The sequence below is a fragment of the Populus alba genome, chromosome 8 (assembly GCF_005239225.2).
Source record: "Populus alba chromosome 8, ASM523922v2, whole genome shotgun sequence".
NCBI lineage: Eukaryota > Viridiplantae > Streptophyta > Magnoliopsida > Malpighiales > Salicaceae > Populus > Populus alba.
Genome location: NC_133291.1, coordinates 10,755,255 through 10,776,982, shown reverse-complemented (window position 1 = coordinate 10,776,982; position 21,728 = coordinate 10,755,255). Strand labels below are relative to the sequence as shown.

The following is a 21,728-nucleotide window of genomic DNA, read 5'->3' as shown; positions in this document are numbered from 1 at the left end:
GTGCCAGACTCTCTTATATATTCAATGGTGTCGGTGTTATGTTTGACGTATGTGACCGAAGAAATGATTGTGTTTATGAAGACTAGGTTGGCTGGAACACCCTCCCCTCGTTTTACATCAGTGACTGTCAAATTTTGGCCTGGAATTTTTGCGTCTTTTTGAAAAGTCGAACATAATGATCGTTCTTGTATTGTCAGTAATTTTTGAAATGCAAGTTGAAACGTTTATTCCTGCTCGGGGATTAGGGCGATACAATTTTCACCTGTCAACACCTCCTTTTGGATTAAAGAAAAAAGGCGTCTGCATTGTCTGGTCATGGAAAAAGAAAGTGTCCACTCTCAAGAATCTACTACTAGCGAGCTTCTCCTCTTTGGCCTGCGTATACGAACCACGGCAGCTTCGAGTGATCACTATCAAATATACGGCCCTTGATTAGCATGAAAGGTCAACATTTTTCAACTGAAACTACGTGGGGAGGATTTTTGCTTTTGGCCGTAGTTATCCAACTCAAGTGATCAAAGTCAAGTTGGATGCAAGACAACCCGTTGTCTTGGTTTTCAGTTTCTAGATTGTTACGCTACCTATTTGGTTTTCCTATAGTTTATTACAGAATCAATTACTGATATATTAGAAAGGAGAAGGCTCCCACTACTTATGGGAACACCTTCGTATATAGATTCTGAATTTAGAGTAGATGATCAGAGCAACTGGCTTCCTTGAATCGCACCTCTGGAATGAACGAGTTGGGCCATGGATAAAGAATTCGAAACCAGAATCTATACTGAAATGCGAGGATTTTGCGTGGTATTAAAGGGTAACCTGAGCGATTCCTGGTGTTACTTTTGATTTGTTAACGGTATAGTTATTAAATCTAAAGACTTCCATTAAGAGATCATGGATCGAAATTTGAGATAAATTGGGAAAGGCTACCCTATTATATTACTCAAGAACTGCTGGAGATTCCAATGAACCAGCAAAACTCTCTTGTTAATTAAAAACAAAATGAAAAAGCTACCATCTTCCAAAGGGTTTTTCGTAGTCAAGACTATGGGATTTTCATTGGAAATTATATGTTTAAACAAGTGGAAATTTAGGGATTCAACTAAAGAAAAATTCTCTGGCACGTACACTTACGGCTTATGTGTTGATTAGTGGACTCCACATGCGGATCCCCCAAAATCAATGGTAATAAATTCCTCTTATCATGTCGTGAATCATTTTTTCCCCCAGCGCTTATGGAGGACTGCTCATTGGGTAATCCATGTTCCTTTGACCGCCCATAAGACAAAATAGAAGTTATCAAATAAATCGAGCTCTCTCTAGAAACCCAAATCTTTAAGTGAAGAATATTTTGACGATATATCAAAATGGACTTCAAACAAAAATTACAGATTTTGACAAGAAATATCAACGTTGGTCATTTCACAACATGTGTCGCCAATTCTCATGCAGCTTTATCTGCGACATAGCACTGGGGAAAGAAGAACTCTGCGGGTAGGCCTGTTTGAGCCAAAATTCATGCCTTATCATTCATCACCTAATGAATATTACCAACAAGTATCAAAAACATCATTGAAGTTGCATAAAGGTCAGGTTCAGTTCTCAATTTCTAGACTTGTGTGTTTACTTTTTGCAGGTGTTTCCAAATCCCTTGGTCGGATCTGCAGATCTTGAGTGATTACTTCTCATTTTATACCATATTTTGTTTGATACAACATTGTTCTGAATCGCTGTGTTGATTCAGTGCCATGGAACCGAGGTCACTTGAATCGCCCCAATTTCATCCTTTGTATTGTTGACACTAAATTTCCTAACTAACAAGACTAGATCTCTGAATATGTGCTCTTTTGCATGTCCGCGGATAAAAGTACCACGGCATGTACACTTAGAGAATATACGGCTGCTCAGATCAAAGACAGCGCACCGGAAAAAAATTATGAGCGTCTGACAAGGACTAACCTTATCCCCCAACTTCCAAACCAAAGTGTTCCTTGAGAATATCTTTACAGGTCCTTCCAAATCCATTAGCCACTTCTTCCATATCCTCGAGTTTCCTCATTTCCCGCTTTATCTGATCAACCCTGCTCAATACGGCACTCAGCAAAGCATCTGGCTTGGTTTTTGACGTGTGACTTGCCAATTCAGACCTCTCTTTGTCCAGATGCTGGTAAAGGTTTTCTTTTGAGCAAAAAGCAGTTCCTCTGCAAGTTCGTACTCAGCATCCTGTGAAACCCGTAGCGCCTGGAGAACCTGATTGATCTCATCCTCAAGTTTCAGAGTTTCAGTTTGGCTATCAGTAGACATAGACACATCCGGAGAGCTCGTTCTTGATTTCAGAAGGTCTTTATGATTATTAACTTCCAGCATGACATTTCCACTAGGAGAGACAGCTGTTGTATTAATGATACAAACATGTTAACTACCGAGAGAGGGAATCTTAAGAATCATCAACTGTGTATTCTTGTTGTCATTGTTTGACAGATGAAGAAAAAATCATCCATGCTCTTCGAGACTGCCCAAGAGCACGTGGGGTTTGGGGTAGAATTGTTGAAGTTAGAGAAAGGAAGGCTTTCTACTCCCACAACTGGTACACCTGGCTACTTAATAATTTAAGAAGGAATCATCTGAATTCTAGGAGGAATGATCGGGGGATTGAATTCGGGATTGCTTTGTGGCAGATATAGAAAGAGAGAAACCAACGAATTTTTGGCTCTGCTGCAAACTCTTCCATGGTACTGTTCACATAATCAGGAGGCTAGTCGGTGATATCAATCAGGCTATGTCTGGTAAATCTGGATACAGAAAAAATATCAAGCATATGGTTGGTTTCTAAAGGGTGGAGATACCCTCCAAAGATTAATGTGATAGTTGTAGCAAGGAGAATCCAGGACTGGTTGGAGCTGACGGAGTTATAAAAGATGGTATGGAAAGGTGGATTGTGGGTTTTGCTTTCAATATCGGGATCTGCACGTCAGTATATGCTGAACTGTGGGTAATTATCAACGGCTTGAAGTTAGCTTGGTCTAAAGAATTTTGAAAAATTATTTTAGAATCAGATTTTACCTTGGTGTTGAGTTCATTACTAAAATTAAGATTATTATTGACATAAATTATAGTTTAATCATGCAGGATATAGACTTATTAGCAAAAAAATGGAGGTGCAAGTGTTCCATGTATAAAGAAAAGTAAATTTAGTGGCGAAGTGGCTAGCAATTATGGTTTAACCAAGAATTATTTTTTTTTGATAAATCTTCTAGTATTCTTAATGATTTTCCCGTGAGTTTTTATTTTATTGTAGTTTGTACTTTGTATCAATTTAATTGAGCTTTCGGTCCTGAATTTAAACAACAAAAAAAATTTGTGTATTCTTGTAATTTTTTATTATATTTTATCCATGTTTAACATTATTATTTCTCCACCCTATTTATTAGTCAATGTTGCACTTCAACTTATTTAAATTTTTCAATGTATATCTTCACCTAATAAAATTAGTATATTAAAAAAATTCATATTGTTCACGGGTGGGTTTTGACAATGCTTTTTTGAATAATGTTTTAGCTTGTGGATAAAACAGTATAAAAATTAAAGAATGATTTGATTTTAAATATAAGATTTTTGAAAGAGGTTAAAAAAGAAATTAGAAACTAAATTAGTGGTTATCAAATGAGTTAAAGTTTAGAGAAGTAGCATCCATTGAGCCTGGATTTTATGATGGAGATGATTTTAGTCGTACTTAAAAAAAGGCTGTGTTTACTCCTTAATAAATTTTATGATAAATCTATATCTAAAAAAATACCCAACCCATGCCCCGTAAAAAATATTCAAATTCAAGTATGAATATTCATTTTAATTCCTATATATTTTTTTTAAAAAATATTTTCATTCTAATTTTTAGTTTTAACAAATAATTTATCAATTAAAAGTTTTCTGGCCATATTTTTTGTCTACACAATTGTGTCTCCATGTTAAAATTGTTTTACAAATAAATATTTGCATGTTATTATTTAAGGGGTATTTGAAATTATGTTAATGAATTTTTTTAAATTATTTTTTATTCATAAATATATCAAAGTAAATTTTTTTATTATTTCTAAAATTTTATTTTTGATATTAAAACATCAAAACAATCCAAAAACATAAAAAATTAACTTAAAAATAAATAAATTTTCTTGAAATGTCATTTGAATAGCCCTGCTTGGGAATGCGGCTCAAATAGAAATTGGTTAAATTTAAAAAGAAATATTTAATTTTTTTTCTATATTTTTAAATCATTTTAACATATTAATATAGAAAATAAATAAAATATATTATTAACATTTGATGGGTATGAATCCTTTACCCGCTTATTTCAAGGGCATGCACTTTCGTAATTCTAGCCCATCCCATAATTCCATTACTCATTTGACATGCTAAACGGCAATTTACAGGACCAAGTATGAGGCGGAAACACAGATAGTAACCTTCATAACCGACCCATTGCCATCCTATGATCCCACGAGCCACTCAATACAATCCAAGGTTCCAAAAGAAAGTATCGTCCTCTTAAACGCGCTTTCTCCCATCATGCCATCTAACTTCTCCCCCTCGCAAGTCAAGACACTCTGCTCGTAGCCTTCACTGCTAATCAAGTAGAGATTCGGCATTTCGTCTACTTCACCAGGCATCAATCACCTCAAGAAGGTAGTTTCCAAGGATCGCAAATGGCCCAGGCAACACTGACAAACTAAGTAGTTATAAGAGCTTCATCCTCTACCTTCAAATCTAAGAAAAACCAAAGCGCTCTCCTTTGGTTTCGTTCAAAATCAGCTCTGACATTCAAACAGCATCAAACACAATCAGGTTCGTTCATACAAGCTAGTCAAACAGCCATGTTCAACAAATTACATGTCCATAAGCGCGGGACACCATAAACAAAAAAGTGAGGAAAACTCGATCAAACATGTCCGATACACTATTAAGAAGATGGAAAAGTACATGAGAGCTCTCATTCACTTGAACCTGCAGGACCCACAAGAACACCTTGAGAAGAGCCCTCCTTCTTGTTAGGATCATCTTTTACTTCACTGTCAGACTTTCTTATCCTGATCTTGTACTTGGCTTCAAAATCAGCAATTTCCTTTTTCTTCCTTTCAGCAGCCTCATTAAGCCTTGCAATAACCTCCTCAATTCCCTCTTTATTGCGCTGCACAGCGGGCAGGACCTCTTTGATAGTTCTCTCGACCAGCACACCTCCAATCATTCGGTAGCATCGTCTGGAAGGGTCAAGCGGTTGGATAGCATTGATGACTAACGAATGCTCACTCACATCCATCTCAAGTTCAGTTATTTTCGAGTAAATTTGGTTCAGTTCAGATCGCATAGCAGTGTACATATTCGCAACTACTTGCTCGTTGATTGGTTCGTTTCTATCACTTTCAGCCATGATTCTGTGCAAAGGTAAAAGGCATAAATACTGAATAAGATAAAAGTTGCTACACATAAGTGATAGACAGCCTAGTGCAAACGGAAAGATGACTCAAGTCCAAATTGCAAATGTGCCAATTATCAATTCTAACTAAAAGGAAAGCAGTTAATTCAATGGCACAACATTTGATCCGAGAGATAATGATGATGATGATGATGACAAGAACAACAACGGAGGCAATTACAGATTCAATCCCTAGGTTTTCTTCAACAATTTAAGCTTAACCAAAAAACTTGCGACATTTTTGCTTAAAATTGGAAATATTAACATTGAGTTGGGGAACTAGTGTTGATAATTTTGCACAATGCCCTCCCTAAGAAAATATTGGAAATAAAGTAACGATTTCACTACACCCAACACATACAATACTGGTGGTGCAAATCTTGGAATAATTTTGACCTAATTACTTTTCGAAAGCATCATATATTGGTATAATCACACTTGAAAGTTAAAAAAAAGAAAAGAAAAAGGATTAAGATCTTTACCTGATACAAATAGGTGGTCTCGTTTTTCTCCTGAAAGGTAAAAGAGATCACCAGTTTTACTCCTCAAATCGATGATAGAAAAAGTAAGTGGTTAGGAAATGGAAACGAAAATGAAATGAGAGTGAGAGTGAGAAATCAAACGAACTCTAATCGGAGAGAGCCACTCCACGTTTAAACCCTGGAGGTGCCGAGGACCGCAGATGACTTTTCTGCCCTTTTCAAGCAAAAACATGTATATGTTGTTGTCTTATTTATCTTCTTTTTTTAATTCTTTTTATTTATCTTTTTTTTTTAATTTTTTTATGGAGGTGTTGGTATATTTTAAATAATTTTATGAATTTTAAAATTAATGATTATATAATTTTTAGGGTCATAAAATTAACAATCATATAAATCTTTAATAATTTTAAGATTTATAAAATTCGAACTAATAATTTTTAAAAAATAAATTTAAAATCCCATCAATTAAATTAAACCCTAAAATTTGTTTAAATCTTTTTTATTTAACTGTAACAGTTATTTTTTGTCATCAATACTAAATTTACTTTTTCTATCATCTTAGGGAAACTACTCCTGTCTGTATTATTCAGTCACATGGTTGAATTTTTTTCTGGTTCAGATTTTCAAGCTCCTTTTGAACTTATTTTTTGGACTTGTGTTTTATTTAACAACTAAATATTTTCTTTCGCTGAGAGATTTATTCACAATCTCTCACATTACAAGACAAGCAAGATATACAAGTACAAACGATATAATATATAAATACACAAATTATTACAGTAACTAATATCAACCTTTTATTAACTTAAAATAATGTATACAAGTCGGATTCTATATATATATATGCTATGTAGAATGGATTGTTTAATTGTTTAATAATATAGTTGTGATTATTTTTTAAAGTATTTTTTATTTAAAAATATATCAAAATAATATATTTTTTATTTTTTTAAAAGTATTTTAGATATTAACACATCAAAATAATCTAAAAACACTAAAAAAATATATTAATTTGAAATAAATAAAAAATAAAAAAAATTTAATTTTTTTTAAAAATATTTTTGAAATTTAAAAACAAACTATAACTTATAATGCCTATATTCATAATAGTTTAGTAAATTCTCTTCAAATTCAACAAATTAAAGAAGAGATAATCAATTTGACAAGCGTACCAATCTTTAATATCATCTTTGAAAGTGAGATAACTTTTGTTTTTCCTATTAACCACAAAAACTCTGGTTAATTATAACAAGTTGTGGATTATCTCGTGGGTCTCACCAATAACTAAGCTCTGATCTCAGCTATTGGTGTCTCTTGTTAAAGCTTATTTTCCCGAAACAGAGAGATAATCGTTGAAAATACAGTGAGACCAGAATAACCTCACCTTTCACCTTCGCCTTCCTTTCGTCTTATATTTGCCGACAGAAACAAAGAGAGAGAGTCATTGACAATACACACACCTGAACAACCCTCGCCATCCTTTTGCTGAAGTTTTTGCTTAAACGTCCATTAATTCTTCTCAAATCATACAAGCTTCAACAAGAAAACACAACAAGAAAGATAAAAAGTCAAATCTCTTCTTAACTGATTGATATTCTTCCACTGTAAGTTCCTTTCTTAGTTTGCTTTGGGACCTGGAGCTGATGAAACCAGACACTTGAGTGGTTGTTTGACTTTCACCTTGTTGGTCTCGTTCTCGTTCCTCGTTCTCTTTTTATGTTGGCAACTCATTAGTTGCTAATCTATTTTTTTTATTGTTTGTGTACATTGATGATCATTTTCCAGGTTTTACAGTCATAGTAAGTTGGGTAATGGATAAAGCCATGCATTCGTTGATGTGCCGTTGTCAGTAGCAATTTAAATCTATTAACCTAAGATTCACTTTTCTTGCCAGCTTGAGCATTTAGCATTCTACATTATTGAACTCTGCTTGGTTGAATGTTTTTAAAGTCAAAACCTTCAACGCTACTACTGGTATAGGTTACTTATTGGTTTATCAAAAGATGGTGCTCTAGCACCAATACATTTTGTTTCTCCATGGGGAGAAGCTACTATTACTTTAGATGATGCGGATTGTTTTTTAGAGTTACTCTGTTTTGGGATCCCCTGTTTCACGCTCTGTTGAAAACAGAGAATGGGAGGTAATTAAAGAGAAACTGATGAATAAAAGAAAGGAAACTGTAAGAAATATAACTAGGAAAGCATGCCAGCATACATGGATGAAGATGCTCGTCAGTTTCATAGCCAAACAAACTTTTACAAATAGCAATTTTTGGACAGTACATTTTTTAGAAAAAAATTCAATCAACTCTTGGAATTTTTTTCTTCTTTCCCAAAACTAACAAACTTTCAATGCCCTCAGCTCAGCATATCAGTGTTATTCATTTCTTTTATTTTGACACAATCAACCAATTTTGCAAATTATAATAACATTTGATTTTTAACATTATAATAACAATTATAATAACGATTGATTTTTAAAATATTTTTTATTGAAAAATAATTAAAAAAATATTATTTTAAAAATATATTTTTAACATTTAAACAATTTAAAAACATAAAAAAATTAATTTAAAATAAAAAATTCAAATAAACACAACACGGTTGCATAAAAAAATAAAAGATAAATGCACCATGTTGTATCATGTATGATGTCATTTATTAAAATAAAAAAGCAAACAATTTTGGGGAAAAAACAATGATTGCAAAGAGCACCATCATTGTCTATGTATCAAACTTGCCAAGAGTCCCCTGCACTTGCAGGGAAATCGTGTACTAGAAGAAAAAGATCTTTAATCAAAAACGGTGCTCGATGCAAATGATGTCCTGTAAAATAAACAAAGCTTCAATGGATGAAAAATGATCATATCATCACCCAGCAAGCCATGCATCATGCCAGATATGAGAACATTCTATAACATGAAACGCATAGCAATAAAACCCTATTATTTCAGACCATAGATGTCACTATTACAGCACTGTGAAGTGAAGAAACAAACTAATACAGAAGGACATGCAGGGCAACAGCCGCTAAAAGCCTACATGATCCCAAGTAAGTTTCTAGGTAAGAGCCAATGAACATTGCAATATGGAGACGTAGGCTTAAAGACATTACCTAGACTCCCATGGCAGCCTAAAAGACATTGCCTACAAGGAAAACCCTTTTAGAGGGGCAAACTTTTCCAGAATTTCAGCTTCACGTTTTTCTGCATTTGCCCTTTTTAGCTCCCATTCTGGGATTTTGGAGTTGGCAACCTGAATATCGCGCACAACATTTGGAATTGAATTTGCCACCATCCCTTGAGCAGATGCCACCTCGACCTTTGCTGACTTGTTATTCTCAATTGTATTAGTGAGCTCTGCTCGCCAGGTTTGAAGTTGAAAAATTTGATTGTCAATTTCCTGCACGGTCAGTAAGTTGGAATCAACCTGTGACTGAAGCTGGTCTGCTTTCTCCTTCAATTCATTATATTCATCCCTCAGAGAGCTGACCTTCGCCTTGTTTGCCTCAAGGGTACCAAAGAACTTGTAAACTTGCTCTATTGTTTGCCTACTCTCAAGAAAAACCTTGCTGAATGATGGGATTTCCTCTATCAATTTTAACTTAACAAGTTGTTCAGCACTAAGAGTGGGATCCTTCCTTAGTTTGGATGCTAGAGTTGTGAGTTTGGAAATGCTTCTGGAAGTGACTAGAGAGGGAAAATCCATGAGTAGAAGGGAAGAAAGCTTGCTTCGGGCTTTAGCCATATCACTTTCGGTAAGAGGAGCTTCAGTGGCTGCAGAGTATGATACTTGAGTTTCAGAGAGAGGTTGAGTGAGAATATCTTCCAAAGAACTGAGATAGTTATCAAAACCCTCTGGAATGACATTAACTACAGGTTCGGGCTCAGTTATTACAATTTCACCATTAGCAGTATGAGACACAGATCTTTTAGAAGAACGTGTAGCTTTTCGCTTTGATGCGGATGCTGATGTAGGTGTATCATGTTTCCCATCCTCTTTTCTTTTCCTCTGGCTGGAACGTGGAGTTTTCTGTTTCTTTTCTTGTTTCTGTTCTTCAGCTTCTTCTGTTAACATGGGTAAAATCTGCTTCCTTTGCCTCCGACCATAACGAGGATTTTCTACTTTCCCTTCTTGAACTTTCAAAGTTTCATCTTCAAGAGGATTCTCAAGAGGGAGAGGCGCAGCTTCCACTGTAACAAAGATGAGAGTTTAGCCACCTGGTCAAAGCAACCCTGTGGCTCAACAAAACATTATCCAAAGTAACAGGGATTGACTAGCCCAATTACATCAACAATCCTACTCAAAGATTATAAGTAATGCGCTTCATTTATTGCAATGGAAGAAAAGAACATGCTTGAGGTATTTTCTTGTCCCGGCACTAACAAATAGCAAAGAACAAGCTAAGGAATTGCAGTGACATGCGAAAAAACTTGAAAACTATGATCTAAATTCCAGCACAAAAAAGAACATGATAACATAAGAGTTTTTCTTTGGAAGCTGTAATGGAAACTTCCTCATATGACTTTCAGTCAAATTAAAATGCTTCGCTGTTTTGAGTCATCTTCCATTTTTTTCAATTTGAGAGAATGCCTTACAATTCTTTTGATAATTTCTTGAAAATTTACAGTCTTTCCCTCTTACCACAGAATTCTTTTCTATAAAAGAGAATAGAGAGCATCAGTGACAACATTTAAAATCACCTTTTGTTGGAGACTGGACTTTTGCCGGTATCTTCCATGTAAACGATGCAAAAAATGCATCAACATCTGCACCTGGGAATGCAGATCGAATAAAATTTTCCAGTGCAGGCCTGCTAGCAAACATCTGCTTCTTTTTCCCCTGAAGGCTTTTTGGAAGGTAAATGAATCTGTCCTGGAAGTGGCCAGAAGAGTTAACCCTCTTTCCTACTCTCCATTCCCAGTTATCACCAGGATTTGGCCAATCTGTCGGAGCAAATGGCAAACCTTCACCAGATTCACCTGGCATAACTAGCCTAACAGAACTGTTCACGTCTATTGTGATCCTTCCACCATCACTCTTACTAGGGGTATCACTCTCCATAACTTGCTCGTTCTGCTGACCAAAGAAATTATGCTCATCCATTAGATGCCCACCCCCATTACTTTCACGATGAACACCATTGCCCACAAATTCCTCATTCTCCTGACCATAAATATCTTTCTCATCTAGCAGGTGCATGCTACCAGTACTTCCATGGGGGATATCATTCTCCATTAATTGTTGTTCATTCTGCTGAGAGCTTGTCGAGACTGGCGTGCCATAACTGTCATCACAATGAAATAAATCCAAACATAACATGAGAATCAACTAACGCAAGGAAATGACTAATTCATCTCTAGGTTAAGCAAATAGAAGCCATCAATGTCTTTCAGACACAGATTTAGAACATTTACATTCTTACATATCACCTACAATTGCGGAATTTCGAAATTCAATAGCCCATAAACTTCTTTTGGGTTAAAATCAATTCACATTTGTTACTGGACACTTTTAAGGCTCCTTAATTTACAAATTTCAAGGGTGGTTTGGAAAACTTGCAACGCCTTCCATCCTTCACTTATATACCTACTTCACTAACGGGGTAAAGAAGAAACTTTTATCCGGAGGACGTTTTGCTTTGTGTATTGCTCGATTGACCTTTGACAAAAATTATCAGGATTTTTTTTTATATCCCCCGATTCAGATGCACGGAACATGTGAAGAATAAGAGACAGGATCTAACAACAAAAATAAAGCGGGATTGAAAACCAAAATTGAAGAAAAAAACATACTCTGGACCGAAAATCAAACCAAATGCAGTGTGTGGACCATGATCATGAGGTTTACTGGAAGGAGAGTGCAGTGGATCCGACATGATTTAATTTGCAAACCCAAAAACCCTTTCTTTCTTTCACCTGCAACCAAATTAAACCGAACCAAAGAGAAATGAAATCGAACCAAAATATCAAGGACAGAAACTACAACAACAAAAAATCACGAATTAAAACAACACTTACTCTTACCAGTAGTCGAGCACAGCTTTCTGTATTGGGATTCCTGTTAGCTAAGATGGTAGAGAGAAGGGCAAGATGCTGGGTCATGCTCTTGCATGTGGCTGATAGGAGGATGTTTTTTAGGAATTGGGAGTCAGCGGAGAACTGAGCCAATACTCCTACCCTTCTGGATGAGGATAACTATTGTGCTTGTCTCAGTATTCTCTTGTAAATAAATGAAATAACAAGGTCCTATTGTTGGTGGTCATTTCACCTGATGATTGGCGCGTGGTATATGCCATTGCCAAACGACCATCATTAACTCGACAGACGACGATGTAACGAAGACAGAGTCCACTGTTCGTGTTCCTCCAACCGGACTAGTTAACAGGTTATCAGCAACCAAGTCGTTTATGCCCGCACTAGCACAACTAGTACTAGTTTAGTTGATTAGAACGAAACTAGTTATCAGAATTAAAAGCTTACTCCATGTTTTTGTTTGGAAAATAAATAAAAAACAGCATGTCATTTACGAATGTGGCGACTTTTTTTTTTTTTTTTTTATTTACGTGGGTGTCCGGGTCAACTTGCGCGCACCACGACTAATCTCATGGTTCACTGAACATCCTGCAAACCCAGTGAGCATGTAAGGCACCGCGAGGGTGACAGGCGTGCACGATAAAGTTTGAATCCAGTATGCAGAGAAAGAAAACAAGTCCCTTCAATTACTGAGCTAAGACCTCAAGTGTAAACGTGGCGACTTTTTTTTCAATAACAAGGTTGCTTGTTTTTTGTATGCTGTTCTTGTTCCAAGAAATCTTAAATGCGTGAGTGTATATAATTACAGCGGGAATGAATAAAAATTAATTGTCCTTGGAAAAATATCATGCAAACAAAGACATATATCTACAGAGAGTTCATTGGAACAATTTTTTTTTTTCCTTATATATTTTTGTGCTTCGTCTCTCAAATTCTTTTTCTTTGTATTTGGTGTTTTAGCATCGCATTGATTTCTAATTTATTTTTCATGTCTGCGTATAAAAATCTCAAAATGTTAATAAAATATTTCATTACCTGGTTAATACTTCTTTGATTTGACAAAATAATATTTAATTTTATTAATTTAGATTAATTAAAACCTCAGTGACCGCATTTGAAAATTAGACAGATATACAATTCCTTTTTATACTAATATCAATGCTTGATTTGTTTGGTCAAGGGAGAAGTTCTTTTTTATTATTATTACTTAACTTTATAAAAAAATTCCTTTCACATCGATTTTATTTCAATATTGATCTTGGAGTTTGTTTTGATTGCCTATATATAAGATTTTTGAAATGTCAGGGTAAGTCTCGGTTGAAGCTTGATTTGACAAAACAAGATAAAAATGCATTGATGTAAAACAATTAAGTGTTGAGTGATAAAAAATGAATTTGGAACAAATATAATATTGTAATTGATTAAACCAAGTGTCCGTGTAGCTAGGACTAGGATGAACCTGGGTGTCCTTTAACTTCGTGGTTCTTGTCTTCTCCATTACATATATAATGTAAGACTCTCCAATGTTGGTTGTGTCCGTACAAAATATAGTAAGGATCTTGTTGTGCTGGAACGTAGAAACACAGGTATAAAAAAGGTATTTGATTTCTCTAATTGTGTGCGTAGAAAATTAAAAATAAATTAGTGAGGGCTGTAAGCATTATTGTTGCTCAGGTCTTCGGTCAATATTTGAATTTGATCATCAGAAAAGATAAATTTCATGCTATTAAGATTGCAACTAATTACATTAACTATTTCAACTAATTACATTAAGTATTTCTCTCTTTTTTTTCTTTTGATATTTTTTTCCTTGTCATCAGAGGTTATATCAAGAGTCGCTTTGCACTTGTTTTTTTTTTTTTTTTTTTTATATGTGATTAGAGAATTAACCATAAATAAGGTAAATATATATATAAAATATTTTGCTTGCACTGGTTGAGATTGTCAATTATTTAGATGAGAGGTTTGTGCTATATGTTTGTTGTCCCAAAATAGATACACTATATACCATAAGAACTCTGAGGAAACATGTGCATGTGATGACCTCATATACATACTACTCCACGTCATTTCATCTCATGAAAAAATGAAAAAAAAAAAAAAAACATTGTACCCTAATACAGTGTAATGGTTGGTAACGCGATATAAACAATAAAAAAATATTATTTTTATTTAAAATTATTTTTTATATATAGTTTTGGATTGTTTTAATATAATAATGTTAAAAATATTTTTTAAAAATAAAAATAAAATATTATTTTAATATATTTTAAATAAAAAATATTTTTTAAAATATTTATTATCACAACCTGAAACTCCCTGCATCCCCCACATGCATCACATAAGATTTTCTGCTTAAGGCATGCGCAAGACACAGCTGAAATCCACATGAACCCTACAAAATATTTTCTTCAAGGTGTCGCCTTATGTATAAGCCTAGATACAAAAGCTTGGAATAAAAAAATTGTATGGATGGTATCGAGTAGAAAACATAAATAAATGTTACTTCGCTCACTCCTCCGTGCCTTGCACAGTTGCTCTCCGACCAAATAAAATCCCTACCATTCAACCTTCCTTCCTTTTTATTGCCATTGCCACAACAAACACATATAATCTCTCTCATTCTGATTCCATCAAGAGGAAAAATGCCCACCATCTTCTGGAAGAACATTCTCAAATGCCTACCCACCATAACCCCATCCTCACATCCATTGCCCTCGGATCAGTTGCAGGAGTACAGGGATCCATTATCATCATCCACTACCCTTATCTCCCCCACCACATCAATTATTATCAAGAACTTCAACTCCCCCTACGACCTCTCCTCAGCACCCACCTCCAAATCCCCCAGTACTCCCTCCACCAACTCCTTCTCCTCCTCTTACTCCGACTCAGACGCCGAATCAAATCTTGATTTTGCCACCATTCTCGCCTCCCAACGTCTCTTCTTCTCCTCCCCTGGCCGCTCCAACTCCATCATCGAGTCCTTGCCAGAGCCCCAGACAGTACCAGTCAGTGGAGGTGTTGCGATTAAAAAGTATTCACCAGATCCTTATACGGATTTTAAACATTCAATGCAAGAGATGATTGAAGCAAGAGAGCTAAGGGACGTTAGGGCTAAATGGGACTACTTGCATGAGTTGCTCTCTTGTTATCTTAAATTAAACCCTAAACACACTCACAAGTTTATCATTAGTGCTTTTGCTGACATAGTAGTTTGCTTATTGTCTTCGCCCTCGCCGGAATCCGACACACACCGGGAACCTGACGGCCTTCGTCGGTGACATAAGGTTTCACGTTTCTTGGTGTAATGCATGTCAATGATGTGCATCTTTTAAATTTTGTTTTGTTAGGTAAGAAGAAAGGGCATTCGTGATGCATGTTAGAGGAGGCACGTTTTTTCTTCGTTGTTTTGTGGAATCACTTGTATCTGGAGAAAAGGGATGTTTTCATGCACGAAGACAGTAAAGGTCATTTGCAATGGAGGTAAAGTACATTATAATAAGTTTGGAAACCAAGGAATTCGCGTGGGATGTTAATGTCTCGATGCATGTTTCAATTTTTAAGGGTTGTGTTGGTTTTATGCAAAGTTTTGTGTGTTTTCTTTTCTTGTTATAAGAGTACTTGATACTTTGGATGGATGTTTGATTGGCTGGGAAATTCGCCTTATATCTAATGGGCGATGCATGGCGGCAGGCAGAGTCCGTTTATTTGCCTTGGTTTTTGCGGTGGTCCTGCGGGTGCTGAACCAGCATCAGCATCAACAACAGGGAGCTGATTAATATAATTATCATTTTGGGGATCTGAGTTTTGCAAGCATCCTCACAAGGAGCCTAGCTACTTCATAGGAGCCTTTGCCAAGAAAAGAACCTTTAGGCACGTGCGTGGGTGTATATTATACATGCCCATCGAATTTGTGAGTGCTACCATCGTAATTGTCAAATATCTTATATTTACGAGTAGTGCTGCAAATAAACCGAGCCCGGTTCAGCATCCACTGCTTCAATTTGTCTAATTTTAGTAAAGTTCAAGCTTGATTAATTCGTTTTCGCAACGAACCTAAAACATGATATATATATATATATATGTTCAATTTTTTATGGCTCAGACTTGGCTCAAGTTTATTTAAAACTCGGCTTGTTTGATTGTTTAATGTCCTTATAAATAAGCTAGGTTTTAAGTTTTGACATGCCTATACACGTTACAAAAAGAATATTTTTTTTTACATATTAAATTTATTTATTTATCAAATCTTATACAAACTGTTTAATTTTTTAAAAAATCTTCAGAAGCTTACAAATCAGCTCAATTTGCAAGCTTTTAAACAACCTTATATTTAAACATAATTGAGTCAGCTCATATGTTTTAATAAATCGAGCTTAGCTAAGCTTAATAAGTTCTGTTTATTTATATAATTACAACAATACATAATTAGCTTTCTACTTTACAATTAGATGTGAAATCTCAGCGACATGATTAACAGCTTAGCACCACAAAATAGAAAAGTAATTACATCTGGAGAATTGCATCTGTGAACAATATTGTTTCCGGTACCAAAATGTTGGTCAAGCCAATTACACTTGAGACGCTGCTATAATCATTCCTGTAGATTTTGCGGTATGATCTTTATATTAGCACTACATTAATTTAACGGCACTTGAGTTTAGTTTAATTCTAACGATTTTAAGAGGTTGCTATAATCAAGATTTAAACGATTTTGAAGCAAAACACCATTTTATACAGAGATAGGTTGGCATTCTATCCAAGTTAACTGTATATGCGTGCTCAAATCTATCAACATGATATTGATCGAGACAAAAACAAGAAATAAAAGAAATAAAAGGCTTATCAGCTTGATTTTTAATAGAACTGGCGCGGTCCAGAATTTGGACTGTCAAAGTACTCGAATCAGTCGCCATGAAAGAAGTGCATTGCGAGCCCCCATACTCTTGTGCATAAAAGAGAGCAAAGGAGGCATGGTATTAAGAATATTACAGGAATTGAGAGCTAGTTTTGATATCATTTTGTACAGTAGTACACAAGGGGAGACACAGAAAGAGGATCCAAAGAAATACTAGCTATTTTCGATAAAAAAGGAACGAGGGATACTAAGACAAAAGAACTAATGAAATGGTTTCTTCTATCATGTGTTTGATTAATTAAATATTCTTACCGTAAAGTTGGTCGGTTTAGGTAAGTTTAACACCGGACCATTTGTCCTTGAGTGCTTCCATTATTATATCTCGCTCTTTAGGGCTAAATATCAGTTATGGCATGTGGTACGTGGGACATGAGAGTACTGTATCAGAAATCCACGCCAATTTAGTGTTATAAAATGAATTGTGTATGCTAACGAGGTAACAATTGGACGGCCTTGATTGATTTCTGATTTTCCATTAGGACATGAAAAAAGATGAGAAAGGACAATCAAAGAGATGCAAAGATTATTTATTTGTCGCATTTAATACAAGTAGGGCCAAATTTAAAAACTGACCCAGAGAATCCGAACGTTGTCTGGGATTTTCTTTTCAGCAAATTACAGACACCAGCATGGACGAGGAACAGGAGCAAAGTCATGCAAGGACGCCCTCCAAAATGCTAATTTTTTAGGATCTTAATTATTTAAATCGACACACCAAAGCGCATGTGTTATACATTGAGGGAATGCTAGTTCAGTGAAAGTCCTTGAATTTGATGTTAATTACCGGTGTTGTTAGAAATTTGCTATTAGAAGATTAGGTAGCTGCAGCATGTATGCGAGAGATCCTTCTAGAGATAAATATTATTGATTTCTCTTACAAGATGAAAAGATAGAATGAGGATGTTATGCTATTTATAATATTTATGAAAAGAGAGAGAGAGAGAATCCTAGTCAATCAAGAGCTCAATTACACAAATCATAATCTAAATCATAATAAGTCTTAATTAAGATTTTTTTTTATTTTTGGATTAACGTGGGTGTTCGGGTTAGCTTATGCGCATCTCAACTAATCCAACAAGTTCTGAAGTTAACGATCATGTAAGCCTCTAGTAATCCTGAATCTTGATTAAAATCTTAATTATACTAATTCTAGCAAAAAAAAACATGATAGACAATAAGAATTCCTATCACAATAATAAAGTTGAGTTTTTAAATATTTTAATAAGTTGGTTACCATATCAACTTAGATCTTCCCATATTTGTTTTACTCTAAATATACATAACTTAGTATGATTTGTGCGATTTAAAGGTAAAAAAAATATTTATTTATGAGGTGTCCTGAAAAGCATGCAACACATGCTTTTTTCATGAGCACAGTACACATCTTAAACAAACATACTATAATTGTATGTTTGTTTAGCAATTATCCAACATGAGATATAATATATATAAAAAATTTGAAATGATTGGCATGCTTAAAACACCATGAAGACAAGAGTGACTGGCATGCTTAAAACTAACCATGTAGGAAGGACTTCTTTTATTTTATATATATAGTCGATGAAGTACGAAAATTATCCCAAATATGCTGTTAAAAAAATGTGTGAGAAGATAACCCTATATTAATTACTATTTAGCTCCATTGATGATTAAACACGCGGTTGATCAATGTATATTATAGTATTTTTATTGTGATATAAAATCTTTTTTAATAATTTAATAATAGTTATTTTTTAAAATATATTTTATTTTAAAATAATATTTTTTTTATATCAACACATTAAAAATTTTGAAAATATAAAAAAAAATAATTTGAAAAAAAAAATAATTTTTTTTCAAAAACACTTTTAAAATATAAAAATAATACGATCAATGTTGTTGTGGTTGGCCGTGTATTTTTAAAATTTTTAATTTTTTTGTTTAAAATTATCCTTTTATTTTTGAATATTTTACTAATATTTAAAATAAAATTTAAAAAATAAAAAATATATTATTTAATATATTTACAAATAAAAAAGACTTGAAAAATAATAGATAATAACGTTGAATACTAATGCATTGAATCACCCTTTCTTTTCGTGTGGCATTGGCAAGAATAATTGAATAATAATAATAATGCAAGGAGAACTGGAATTGATGTCCGATTGATATGGTTGTCAGGTTATGGATACTTCATCTCAATCAACTCCACACTGATTTCCTGGACCTAGAGATCTTCGCTTTTTAGCCAATCAAAATTCTGGTGGCACGTCAGAACCTGTGTGCCACTGCCCCGGCAACCACTCCCCGCTACAGCACCATTACTGGAGATGCGACAGAGGTGAAGCAGCTAAGATTTCAAATCCAAGATCAAGAGAGAGAGCCTCGTGAAAAACTGTGAGAATGATTCTGTCAAATTTGTTTGCTTGCTCTAGATCTTGCTGCTTGTATTATATTACGGCTTGAGAAGTTCTGTAAGTTTTTGTTATCTGTGCTCCAGTTCCATGGTATTAACTGTGCCTTGGGAATGAGAGTAGTTTGATGATCATCATAACATTTCTTGTAGTCTTGGCTTGTGCAGGCAGTCCTGTTCTTGTTTGCAGAAAAGCTTGCTCCCTCTATTGATTTGATCGTATTCGCAGGATGATCAGGTTGGCGTTTGGGGGTTTGGACAAGTACCAACCTGACGTCTAGCATAGTTGGATTAATATCTTTTTTTAACAGTTTAACGTATTACAGATTACATTATATTTTTATTTCTTTTATTTTTTTGTAATTTTATCTGATTTTAATTTCAAGTCGACATACCGAACCAGACCGTATTTCAAAACTATATGCAGAAGTATCAACCTGACGTCTAGCATAGTTGGAATAATATCTTTTTTAAACAGTTTTAAAACCAGTACGTGGAAATAAAGTTAAAATCAAGGTTTTTCAAATTGTGATTGTTATGATTTATTGTGTTAGCGATTGTTTGTAAATAATTATAAAGATTGTTTCCGTGACATTACAGTTACTAAAAAGCTTGTCCTTTTATTTTTCACCAGTAAAATTATCATTTTATTTTTTTTCCAAACAAAATTGTTTTACTTGTTATTAAAGGCAAATTTTTCTTTTCCATGAGATCTATATCTCACTATGGAAGACAGTTCAATCATTTTGATCATTTTTTAAATACATGGTAAAATAATTTAAATATCTTTAAAAAATATTTTTAAAAAATTTATAATAAAATTGGGTATAATAGGCTTTTAATCTTTTATTGCATTAATTATAGATTAAAATGATTGCATTGTCTTTTGAAGTAAAAGAACAATAAAACTTATGTCCATGAACATTTTTTTTTGGTTCGTTGTGGGTTTTTTTGTAGTTTTTTTATCAATTTCAACAAGTAATAATCCAGTTTTTTAACAAGTACAGATATAATTGATAAATTAAAAGTGATTGGTACAATACTATGAATTTAATATGTTGATTTGAGTCATGTTTTTTTATTCTATTTTAAATTATTTATTTAGTCCGTCCTCCAATATTTATTTATTAGTAACTGAGCTGCATATCATTTTTTTTCTTTACGAAGCTATTTTGTTCTCATTTAATTTTTATTTTGTTATCAAATATGATTGCTGAGATGTTTTAAGAATACCTAAAGGATATTTTTTCAAGATATTGACCAACATTCTTCTTCTTCTTCTTTTTTATTAATAGTTGTTGTTTTTGTATTGTCATTTGTTTTTTTATATATAATTATATTATTAAATTATTATCTAAGTTTATTGAACCCATTCAAATCAACGATTCAGGTCCTAGATTTTTCTCACTTATTTAAAAACAATATCATTACCTGGATTTTTTTTTTAATATTTGAAAAAACTTAACCCGATCTGTGATATAATATGGGTCACCTATCTATCTAGTATAATACTAAATATCAAGATAAGAAAAAATCTAATAATAAAATAATTTGAATCATTATCTTAATTTTTAAAATGAGATTTACTTGTAAGAATCATTAATTTAATAGTCTATGTTATATATATATATATATATATAACACGAGTAACTGGTTGGAGGACTTATATCACAGCCCGCAATTCGCAAACCATGAAAACAATATGGGCCTCACATGGCTAAGCCCAGCCCAAACAACCTTCTCTGAACGCTACAACTTTCCTTCGTTTCTTATCCAGTATCCACCCAAAACCAAAAACATCTGCGAGTGAAACACCAAACAGAAATGGCACTCTCTTCTCTCTCAATCAAACTCCCACCCACACAACCTCCATCAAAACCCACCCATTCGAATCCTACATTACAATTCAAACCTCCACCTCTCAGTTTCAACATCTTCCAATCCCACCCTAAAATACTCACCATCACGCTCTCAAAAACAAAAGAGCGCCGGGGTTGTTTTGCAATCAAGGCAGTTGAAAAGGAGAGCACGGAATCCGAGGCAGTGGAGAAACCGGGAATGGAATCAGAACCAGAGTCTTCGGTGACTGGAGAGTTGGGAGCGGAGATAAAGAAGGCGATGATGGAGAGGAAGAGCAAAGAGGAAGGGAATTTTTGGAGTGGAGTAGCGGAGGAGATTCAAGAGATAGAGTGGCCTGCTTTTGGTAAGGTCTTGGGAACTACAGGTGTCGTCATTGGAGTCATTGTTGGGTCTAGTGTCGTTTTACTCACTGTTAACGCCGTTTTGGCGGAGTTGTCCGATCGAGTGTTTGCTGGTAGAGGCCTTCAAGATTTCTTTAGCTAAAAAAACAAACAAAACAAGATAGCATTAGAATAAGAAGCTGAGAATTGGACAAATGGCAGAGATCTTTGACCACGGGTTTTGGTTTGCG

At 34.3% G+C, this 21,728-nt stretch overlaps 4 protein-coding genes across 4 annotated transcripts; 2 read left to right on the top strand and 2 right to left on the bottom strand.

Moving 5' to 3' along the window:
• Window positions 1-4,827: 4,827 nt before the first annotated feature.
• Window positions 4,828-6,208, bottom strand: LOC118056126 (prefoldin subunit 2). Its single transcript, XM_035068255.2, has 3 exons — window positions 6,095-6,208; window positions 5,950-5,979; window positions 4,828-5,426 (listed from the first exon to the last, which is right to left on the bottom strand). The coding sequence occupies exon 3, from the start codon at window positions 5,420-5,422 to the stop codon at window positions 4,985-4,987; it is 438 nt and encodes a 145-aa protein (XP_034924146.1). The 5' UTR covers window positions 5,423-5,426; window positions 5,950-5,979; window positions 6,095-6,208; the 3' UTR covers window positions 4,828-4,984.
• A 2,668-nt stretch (window positions 6,209-8,876) lies between these two features.
• On the bottom strand, window positions 8,877-12,125 carry LOC118056115 (uncharacterized). The gene is made up of 4 exons (XM_035068237.2): window positions 11,970-12,125; window positions 11,745-11,867; window positions 10,653-11,236; window positions 8,877-10,142 (listed from the first exon to the last, which is right to left on the bottom strand). The coding sequence occupies exons 2-4, from the start codon at window positions 11,825-11,827 to the stop codon at window positions 9,097-9,099; spliced, it is 1,713 nt and encodes a 570-aa protein (XP_034924128.1). The 5' UTR covers window positions 11,828-11,867; window positions 11,970-12,125; the 3' UTR covers window positions 8,877-9,096.
• Window positions 12,126-14,629: 2,504 nt separating this feature from the next.
• On the top strand, window positions 14,630-15,268 carry LOC118056106 (transcription repressor OFP18-like). The gene has a single exon (XM_035068229.2). It carries the CDS (start codon window positions 14,630-14,632, stop codon window positions 15,266-15,268), a length of 639 nt encoding a protein of 212 aa, XP_034924120.1.
• Window positions 15,269-21,121: 5,853 nt separating this feature from the next.
• LOC118056097 (uncharacterized) lies at window positions 21,122-21,640 on the top strand. The gene has a single exon (XM_035068216.2). It carries the CDS (start codon window positions 21,122-21,124, stop codon window positions 21,638-21,640), a length of 519 nt encoding a protein of 172 aa, XP_034924107.1.
• The last annotated feature ends 88 nt before the right edge of the window (window positions 21,641-21,728 follow it).